Genomic DNA, 11,468 nt, shown 5'->3' with positions numbered 1-11,468 from the left:
TACACATCGTGTGGTAGAACAGTAATATCTACAGAAACGTCATCAAGTCTCAATACAAACTATGTGATGTGGTAGAACAACAATGCCTACAGAAACGTCATCAAGTCTCAATACACATCGTGTGGTAGAACAGTAATATCTACAGAAACGTCATCAAGTCTCAATACAAACTATGTGATGTGGTAGAACAACAATGCCTACAGAAACGTCATCAAGTCTCAATACACATCGTGTGGTAGAACAATAATGTCTACAGAAACGTCATCAAGTCTCAATACATATTGTGTGATGTGGTAGAACAATAATGTCTACAGAAACGCCATCAAGTCTCAATACATATTGTGTGATGTGGTAGAACAACAATGTCTACAGAAACGTCATCAAGTCTCAATACACATCGTGTGATAGAACAGTAATGTCTACAGAAACGTCATCAAGTCTCAATACAAACTATGTGATGTGGTAGAACAACAATGCCTACAGAAACGTCATCAAGTCTCAATACATATTGTGTGATGTGGTAGAACAATAATGTCTAAGAAACGTCATCAAGTCTCAATACATATTGTGTGATGTGGTAGAACAATAATGCCTACAGAAACGTCATCAAGTCTCAATACATATTGTGTGATGTGGTAGAACAACAATGTCTACAGAAACGTCATCAAGTCTCAATACACATCGTGTGATGTGGTAGAACAATAATGTCTTAAACTCCCTAATTAATTCCAACCAAAGAATGTTCATTGTTTTAATAAAAGCTTCTTTTCATTTCTGGTGTTGAAACATTGCAGCAGATCAACATTTTGTCTTGCTAAGAATACAAGAAAAATGTAAACCTAAAGGATATTTCAATAATGTTTGAGACTTTTTTGGCAAAGCCACACAAGGGCTATCTACGCGTATCCGTTCCTAATTTTGAACAGATAGATTAGATGAAAGACTGCTACTCAATGGTACCTACCGCCAACCTTTGGGCTACTCTTGTTTGACCGAGTAATGAGATTTTATTGTCACTCTTGCAACACGGTAATGTCTTTGAGTGCGAACCATGAACCACCGGGCAAGCTAATCAGTATAACAGTATACATTTTTGTCTATGTAAATATATCGAATATTTATATAATATACATACATAAAATACGCAAGAAGAAAGTGGGTTTCAGTTGCTGGTATCGAAACTCGATTTTTAGCGTCATAAGTCCTCTTTAACAATAACAACAAAAAACCTTCAACCCTCAAAATATCAATGAGCTTCACATATTACACCGTACTCAATAGGTCTATACTTTTTACCTGTTACAACAATCAACCTAGAGAACCGATCAGAAACAAATTAGTGCAATGATTAGTGGAAGTATTGCAATATTTTTGTGTTATTATAAGACCTTGTGACCAACAATAAAATCTGGATTTACTAACATTATCATGCATGAAGAATGCATAAAAATGTGTTAAAAAAAAGACAATAGGGAGACTCCATCGGTAATTCTATGGTTACCATGTAAGTATCCCACTATAAGTAGACGATGGGGAGAGGGGGGGACACTATCGGTAATTTTGTGGTTACCATATAAGTATCCTGTAGACGTTAGCAGGAATTCCATCGGTAAATGACCCCCCCCCCCAGTGGCACAGCGGTATGTCTGCAGACTTACAACGCTAGAAACCGGGTTTCGATACCCGTGGTGGGCAGAGCACAGATGGACCATTGTGTAACCTTGTGCTTAACTACAAATAAAGAAACATCGGTAAATCTACAATTACCATGCGAGTACCCCATTATAGGTAGACAAAAGGGAGGGGGGGGAAAGACTCCTTCGGTAGTTCTATGGCTATCATATAAACATCTTGTTATAGTTAGAACAAATGTAATTCTTTAAGTACGTTTAATATGAAGATGTGTGAATATTAGAATATTTACTTGTATATGTAAAAGTAAAGATACTGATTGGATAATAGTTACCATATCTCAGTGAATGAGTAAATGAATTCATCTTTGCATGTGTAGTTTGTGATAAAGACTTCTTTTATCAGGCCGTGAAAGTAAGCATGTTAACACAGTGCAAGTGCCATGGAGTTTCTGGGTCGTGCACCATGAAGACTTGCTGGAAGACCTTGCCGTCCTTCACCGAGATTGGAAACTTTCTGATGAAGAAATATCACAAAGCTAAGAAAGTTGTAGCTTTCTGGGATAAACTCTCGTCTTCCAAACAACCACTACGTCTCCATCAACGATCGAAGCGTCGCCATCGGAAACCGCAGTCTAAAGATTTAGTGTATCTTCAAAGGTCACCCAATTACTGCGAAATGGATTTATCGCGTGGTTCTTTTGGAACTATAGGGCGGCGCTGCAATCAAACATCTAACGACATTGATGGCTGCAACTTGCTATGCTGTGGTCGAGGCTATAATACTCACCAGTTTACACGGACCTGGCAATGTAACTGTAAGTTTCATTGGTGCTGTTTTGTCCACTGTAACACTTGCAGTGAAAGAACAGAAATCTACACGTGCAAGTAGAGGCTAATAAAAGTGACCAATAGGAACCGTCCAGACTGCTTTAAAAAGAAATGTTTTATGAAATGTAAATATTTAATAGTTCCCAAGTTTTCACCAGTGGTAAAAACATTATTCCAAAGGAGTGATAAGGCCGTTTCGCTTAACAAAAAGCGCTTCCATTAAGATATTTATGATGCACTGATGTTCAAATTGTGATGTAATAATAATATATATATGTAGATGTCTATTTAAATGCGGTATTGTTTAATATTATTTTTCGATTCTACATAGTGTATTGCTTATAAAGGAAGCTGACTATACAGTCAGTTACTATATCATAGAGCTTAATGAGCTTGTAATTTTGAATATGAAAGTGAAACAAAATTGATGTCACTTCCAAGTGTTTTTAATAGCTTTGTTGGAAATTCTCTACTAAGGCCAAAGATACAAATTAGCATTTTTTTCTTATTCGACGACTGAGTATGAAATACAGTCAGAGCTACAATAAAAAAAAAAAGACCATCTTATTCGTTGCATGTTTTCTTGTAGATGTAAGTCTTCTACTCGTTGTCACAAGTTCTAAACTAATGTTCCTATTCGTGGTTGTTACTTAAATACACAGTTTCTGATCCTTTTTCTGTGATTCTTCGAATATGTACATTTACAGGAACGGGTGGTCCGGCATGGCTAGGTGGTTAGGGCACTGGACTCGCAATCTGCGGGTTCGAATCCACGTCACACCGAAACATGCTCACCCGGTGTCCGAACTAGGATGCCAATTTGGAGGTGTGAGAAACACCATACGAAACAAAAACAAATCAGTAACTGGTCATCATTAACAGATGGAGGGTTTTTTTGCAAATTCGATGTACATATATTTTATAAACATTGGTTTAAAGCTTTCATATTTAAGATTGTACTGTGTGAATTTTGCAAAGCACTTAAGAATTGTATCGTTTAAACACAAATATATATATCATAAAATACTTATTTCCAGACATTTATCGATATTTCTATTGCGTTAAAAAATTTTTAACCAGAAAAAACCTATTGAATATTGTTTTACATTAAAGTGAATGTTCAGTTTTTTTAAAATACTTTCAACGTGAAACTTAACGCGGTTATTAATGTTCCATTAAACCTGAATGAAAAGTTATAAATGAACAAAGAAAACAGTGTCTTTGTGCAGGAATGTTTTTCGTCTAGCAGGTGTGTTAGATATCAAGTTAAAATAAAGGCAAGGAACACTGGATTTGTGAAGCTTCAACACAAAGAAAAAACAAGAGTGGCTAAGAGTACTAATGGAGACCGACTTCATGCTAAGCTTCTTATCTTTTTCTAAAGACAGAATCAACGTGACTTGAATAGATCAAGACAAAAAAAACAGCAACACTGCTTCAGAATACACTTTCAATTTCATTGTTTAATAATCAATATTCTACCAAACTTAACGTTTCGGTTTACCTATTAGCTCATTTATAATATGGGGAATGTTGCGTTGTGAATGGTCTGGTAACCAAAGGGGAGAGGGGACATACAGGCCCCAATATGATACTTTTTTGGATTAAACGCAAAACATGTTTATATTTTACCCGCTCTCTGTTTGAATTTCGAAAATTAAAAAAATAAAATATTCAGCATATCTCACAAAAAGTTTAGTGGATGTTGCCACTCCCACTATTGAAATATGAAATGGCGCTCCTGGTTACTTTCCGTCTCATTCAACGTTAATTGGCAGCTCAGTACCATTCGTTTATTTCTTTTTGCAATAAGTAGTTTGATTGATAACCAGAAAGCAGGTGAAAGTGGTCCGCTAAGCGTAAGATAGGCTTTGTCCTTGAAATTACCTAGAGGTCGATTATTTTAAGATGAAAAAAGTTCAATAAAAAAAATAATCAGTTTGAGCAAAATATCTTTCTCATAATTCTTGGTCGCTTTAAATTGGAATGTCATCAATTTTTGGGTTAATAGGTTCAAAAGTTGAAGAGGCCATGAGTATCGCTTGAAGGAGTGGAGAATATCAAGTGTGAGGCAACAACTTAAGGAATGTTACCCGATTTTCAGCAACCTCACGCTGAGATAAACATTATTTCTAACTCGTGTAATGAACATGTTTATAAGTCATTTTGACCAGACGGCAAAAATGAAATAGTAATTTTAATACAATATTTTAAAAATAAGTTTATCAAAATTTAAAAAGGACACTATTCTGAACAATCGAATGTTGACGAAACAATAAAGTGCCATCTAGTGTGTTAATACTGAAACTTCAAAATAAGAAAAAGATAAGAACATTGCACATTGATAATACCGATTCCTTGATGGTTTATTTTCTTGATTCGAAGGGTATTTTCTAAAAGAAGATTAAAAAATATGTCGTCGTAAGAGACATCTAACATCTCGTAACATTGATAACCTTTAAGCTATTTCATGTCACTGTTGTCAAGAGTAGTTTTATGCCCGAGTAATTCAGAAAACGTCAGCTCAAGATAACATCATTGTCATGCATGGTCCAACCGTCGCCCACCATACCCTCACTATGATTTTTCCAACGCTACGATGTGGTCGTATAGAGGCATACAAAAGAAGCCACTTGTGTATAGCAGTATTCTTTACTTTATATGGTTATTAAAAAGGTAAGTTTAATAGCGTTCTGCATGTTATCAATAACCTAAATCAAAACAAACGTAAAGGAAACTGTCCACACTTACAAGTTAATCAAATGATTGTCATACGAAGAAAACGTAAAATAATTTATCTACCTTTACATAGAAGTTTACCTCATTTGATTGTCAAAGATATTTGACTCTCCATCATAAAACATGAAGTACCCGAGTTCACGAATGGAAACAGGTTTTACCTACACAATCCAGAAACTGGCTTATAAATCGGATTTGTCTTACCCCCCCCCCTAATAATTTGCGTAGATAATAAAATTGTAACATAACTCACGTTAATCTAAAGTATTTTCTGATATAGCAGATAATTACGAGCCGGTTATACCTGCCAGCTATGTCGACATATCGGATTTTGCTTGCTCTTTTTTATATATATATAAAAACCTTTTAAATACGTCGATATTTACAGCGTTACTTCATTAGGGATGTGGGAATGAATGTCGTATATTTCTAAGTATATAAGTAATCAAAACAGAATCAAAGCTAAATTTGAATAATCAGCAGAGATATTACACGATCAAAATTTTTTCTTCTCTCTCTCGCTTTCGCCGAGAAAAGTATTTTGTTGTGAACATTCAGGTAATCCAGTTTAAAATTAAAAGCTTATTACGAAAGTTGTTATTAATTATGATAAACAAGTAAGTGCACAATAAACAAGATTCGAGCAAAGTTTACAAGAAATAGCACGTATCTATAAACCAAACAAGTAAGTACACAGAATCCAGACAAAGCATAAATACAAGAAATGAAACATATAAATAAGCTAAACAAGCAAGTATACAGTATCCAGACAAAACATAAATACAAGAAATGAAACATATAAATAAGCTAAACAAGCAGGTATATAGTATACAGTATCCAGACAAAGCATAAATACAAAACATATAAATAAGCTAAACAAGCAGGTATATAGTATACAGTATCCAGACAAAGCATAAATACAAGAAATGAAACATATAAATAAGCTAAACAAGCAAGTATACAGTATCCAGACAAAATATAAATACAAGAAATGGCACGTATAAATAAGCTTAACAAGCAGGTATATAGTATACAGTATCCAGACAAAGCATAAATACAAGAAATGGAACGTATAAATGAGCTAAACAAGCAGGTATATAGTATACAGTATCCAGACAAAACATAAATACAAGAAATGGAACATATAAATAAGCTTAACAAGCAGGTATATAGTATACAGTATCCAGACAAAGCATAAATACAAGAAATGAAACATATAAATAAGCTAAACAAGCAGGTATATAGTATACAGTATCCAGACAAAACATAAATACAAGAAATGAAACGTATAAATGAGCTAAACAAGCAGGTATATAGTATACAGAATCCAGACAAAGCATAAATACAAGAAATGGAACGTATAAATAAGCTTAACAAGCAGGTATATAGTATACAGTATCCAGACAAAACATAAATACAAGAAATGGAACGTATAAATAAGCTTAACAAGCAGGTATAGAATACACAAGATCCAGGCAAAAAAAAAAATACAAGAAATGTCACGTATTTAAAAGCTAAACAAGCAAATATACAATACAGAGGATTCAGCCAAAATAATAATAATAATAACAAAAATGACACGTATGTACAAGCTAAATTAGCACGTATACAGTATACAAGATCTAGGCAAAAAAAAAAAAGAAATGGCCGGTACCTATAACCTAAAACTAATATACAGTACACAAGATTCAAGCAGAGAAAAAACAACAACAACAAGAAATCTATAAGCTAATCAAGCAGGTATATGGTACATAAAGTCCAGGTAAAAAATAAATGCAAGAAATGCACATATCTATAAGCTACTCAAGCAGATATATAGCAAATAAGACCCGAGCAAAACATTAATAATTATTAACGTATTTGCCACGAACACAAAGTTTATTAGTAAATCAAATGCTTTTGAAAACAGAACATATAAGAATAGAGGCTGAACCTCTTGGTGGGTGAGCAGAAAGTCGGGGGAGGGGGGCGTATAACGCTAAAAATCTGGTCTCAATACCCACGGTAGGCACTACATAGGTAGCCCATTTTTGTGACGTTGTTCTAGGCAACAAATAAACGAAGCCTAAATATAAAACATATATGACGCGGGCCATAGCGAACGCCCAAAAAAGTTTAATTATTTGTTGTTAAGAGCAAAGCTAAACTAAGGGATGTCTTTGCTCTACCCGTAGCAGGTATCGAAACCAGATTTTTAGTGTCATAAGCCCACAGACTTTCCGCTGAGTCACCGTGAGGCTCTCATGAAAAAAAAACAACTTAACTACAACTTTATTACACTCGTTTATTACATTTCGTTACCTATAGATTCGGTCTACCATTACAAATGTTTAAAATGCCCACTACCGTTATAATTGCACGTACAGCATCTTGTTTAAAGATTTCCACTTGGAATTACTATATTTATTATCTACGTGTCTATAATAGCCCTCTCTGTAACAATATTCATGTTGCGTCAACGAATGTCATAAGAGAATGTTATTAATTTATTTATGTTTGTCGGTTTCAACGTAAGAATGCTTTTACGTGACCTCTTTTACTTTTGTTTTGATACACAATCACTTATTGTTCAGTTGAGTTCGAACAGTAAGGATATGCTTTCAACAGGAAGTAACAGCCGTTTAAAAAATAATAAAAATATAAACGAATTGTTAGGAGTTAGAGCAGTATGATTAAATAAATGATTACTAAGTGAGCTGATTTAGATAAAACATTCATTCCATTTTTAAAAATATGTAAATTATTATAAAATATTGGGCTATCGGATTTCGTGCAAGTGATTTATCAAGTTTTTAATGTAAGATAATTCTTAGCAAAATCAGGAATATTGATTGGCAATGGCTAACGTATTCAATATACAGTTAGATAATTTTTTTGTAACTTCCCTCACTCAAAGACAAAGTATATGCGTTTGGAGCATGATGGTTAATATTTTTGGTGTTAGAGTATATGTGTTTGGAAGCATGATGGTTAATATTTTTGGTGTTAGAGTATATGTGTTTGGAGCATGATGGTTAATATTTCTGGTGTTTAAAGTATATGTGTTTGGAGCATGATGGTTAATATTTTTGGTGTTTAAAGTATATGTGCTGGAGCATGATGGTTAATATTTCTAGTGTTTAAAATATATGTGTTTGGAGCATGATGATTAATATTTTTGGTGTTTAAAGTATATGTGCTGGAGCATGATGGTTAATATTTCTGGTGTTTAAAGTATATGTGCTGGAGCATGATGGTAAATATTTTTGGTGTTAGAGTATGTGTGTTTAAAGCATGATTATTAATTTTTAGTGGTATGTGTTTGGAGCATGATGTTTAATATTTCTGATATTAGAGCGTATGGGTTTGGAGTATGATGGTTAATATTTTTGGTGTTAAAGTATACGTGTTTGGAACATTATGGTTAATGTTTTTGGTGTTAGAGTATACGTGTTTGGAACATGATGGTTAATATTCTGGATGTTAAAGTGCATGTATTTGGAGCATTATGGTTAATATTTTTGGTGTCATGTGTTTGGATTATGATGGTTAATATTTTTGTGTTAGAGTATGTGTTTGGAGCATTATGGTTAATATTTTGGTGTCATGTGTTTGGATTATGATGGTTAATATTTTTGTGTTAGAGTATGTGTTTGGAGCATGATGGTTAATATTTTTGTGTTAGAGTGTATGTGTTTGGAGCATGATGGTTAATATTTTTGGTGTTAGAGTGTATGTGTTTGGAGCATGATGGTTAATATTTTTGGTGTTAGAGTGTATGTGTTTGGAGCATGATGGTTAATATTTTTCATGATATAGGATATCTTCTAACCATTAGTTATATTTATTTTAACTGTTTTTTATTCGATTACCATATGTTGATCTAAGTAACCATTTAAGCTGACTGTTACTATTTTGTTCATAGTGTTTAGCAGTAGAAAAAGGGAACATCTAACGTTATACAAGTTATCATAAAAGTTTTGTTAGTCTGTTGATTCAAAGTTCAACATATAACTCAATATTAACAATAGGCCTATGAATTATTTGTTGGTTTGTTTGTTTTCAAGCAGGAAGCTACATAATGGTATAGGTGTACTCTGCCCACCGCAGGTATCGAAACACGATTCTTAGCATTATGAGCCCTCAGACATACCGCCACTGGAAAGCAGACCACTGAAAATGGTACAGTTACAAATTCATAAAATATCACTAATGGGTTGAATTGCGATATCTGTTTTTTCTTGTTGTTGTTGGTTGTTTTCGGCGCAAAGCTACCCAATGGGCTATCTGAGCTCTGTACACCGCGAGGAATCGACCCCCCCCCCCCTCCTCTGGTTTTTAGCGTTGTGAGCTCTTGAACGTAGGGCTGACCAACCAGGGGACGAATTATGACATAGAGATTGAGTTTCAGTGACATGACATTCCTTAATTTCTCATTTTGGAAGTATCTGATTTAACTAGCCAAAGAAAGCAGACCTAAAGTGACGAAGTCTATAAATCTCCAAATTCCATAACTGCTTTAACACATTTTACGAAAGAGAAGCTGTTTGGTTACCTGAAGTGTTAACTTCCAGACTTTTGCCTGACTGTATGTGATATGTTATAGAAACTAAGTAACAACACAACTCTCTCGGCTCTTGTAAAAGAATAAAACCAAAGACAAAAATAAAGATTCAATATGAAACATAATGAAATTTTATCGGGTGAAAATCTTTCATATCGTGACCAGTATTTAAAACGAACAAATAGATCAAATGTAAAATTATCATTGAAAGCTGTGTTGACAACATTCCATTATATAGCGTGGAATGAAACGTTATACTGTTGGTCAGAAGAGCATGCCAAAAAGAATAAACAGAATTATTCTCTCTTATTACGCTGTTATTTTATAAAATCGTAAACGAATTTTAATAGTTTAAACTTATGTTAAAGAATTGTCTCCGATACGTTTAGCAAAGTGGAACAAACTCAAATTGAACTGTATTTGTAAAAAGATTCAACTTCATGAGCTCACTATAAGATAACAATAGCTTTTAACAATAATAGAAGGTGAACACAGAAATGGAACTGGGAGACAAAAGACCAGTTCAACCAATCAGAAAACAGGAAACCTCATTAATTAATATAAACGGAATTGGAAGTTTCAACCAATCAGAAAACAGGAAACATCATGAATATACACAGAATTAGAAGTTTAAAGGATTTAAGCTCAATCCAGTGGACAAACAACTTGGCATACCAAATACTATCAAAATCGCACAATAAATAATACCAAGAGAGAGAAGACATATTTTACAGAGAAAGAAACACGCGAGGAATGCAATTAATCTTTCATATAAAAAAAATCTCTTGAAAAAACATTATAACCTGTTGTGTCTTAGTTTCTTGGTCTCTGATACAGTCAGAATAAAGAAAGGAAGAAAATTAAGGTCGTATAAAAAAATGTAATGGCGTAACGTCCTGTTAATTTGATGGTTTGACACTAACAAAAGACAACCTCTCGCTTTCGACAAATATGATAGTAATTCGCTCTGGATTCCTATCTCGATCTGGCCTGGCATGGCCAGGTGGTTAGGGCGCAAGACTCGCAATCTGCTTGTCGCGGGTTTCGAATCTCCGTACCACCAAACATGTTCGCCCTTTTAGCCGTGGGTACCTTATAATGTGATGGTCAATCCCACTATTCTTTGGTCCAAGAGTTGGCGGTGGGTGGTGATGACTAGCCGCCTTCCATCTAGTCTTCCATTGCTAAATTAGGGACGGCTAGCGCAGATAGCCCTCGTGTAGCTTTGTGCAAATTTCAAAAAAAAACTGTCTCCATACCTGAATACTTCCTTCGTTTCCAATAAAACCAACTGCTGTTACATTTAACGATACAGACATAACGTTCACTCTTTATCCAGTATTTCTTATTACCAAAACAATAGCTAATACTCTTTGTAATGTGGACCTAACACTCTCATCATTCAATGCTCTCTTCTAACCAAAATAATGCCTAATACTCTTTGTAATGTGGACCTAATTATTAGGCATTATTTTGGTTAGAAGAGAGCATTGAATGATGAGAGTCCCTTTGTAATGTGGACCTAACACTCTCATCATTCAATGCTCTCTTCTAACCAAAATAATGCCTAATACCCTTTGTAATGTGGACCTAACACTCTCATCATTCAATGCTCTCTTCTAACCAAAATAATACCTAATATGTAATGTGGACGTAACACTCTCATCATTCAATGCTCTCTTCTAACCAAAATAATACCTAATACCCTTTGTAATGTGGACGTA

The 11,468-nt window shown here is 34.2% G+C and overlaps 1 protein-coding gene across 1 annotated transcript in view; it reads left to right on the top strand.

Moving 5' to 3' along the window:
• Nucleotides 1–2,699, top strand: part of LOC106458808 (protein Wnt-7b-like) — a 48,377-nt gene extending 45,678 nt beyond the window's left edge. The window contains exon 3 of the mRNA XM_013918356.2: nt 2,038–2,699. Coding sequence (XP_013773810.1) covers nt 2,038–2,523 — 486 coding nt within the window. The 3' untranslated portion in view covers nt 2,524–2,699. The remainder of the gene's footprint in view (nt 1–2,037) is intronic.
• The last annotated feature ends 8,769 nt before the right edge of the window (nt 2,700–11,468 follow it).

This window comes from Limulus polyphemus, unplaced genomic scaffold (assembly GCF_000517525.1).
Source record: "Limulus polyphemus unplaced genomic scaffold, Limulus_polyphemus-2.1.2 Scaffold518, whole genome shotgun sequence".
Lineage (NCBI taxonomy): Eukaryota > Metazoa > Arthropoda > Merostomata > Xiphosura > Limulidae > Limulus > Limulus polyphemus.
Note: the sequence above shows the minus strand (reverse complement) of the source record. Positions and strands in the feature narration are given on the sequence as shown.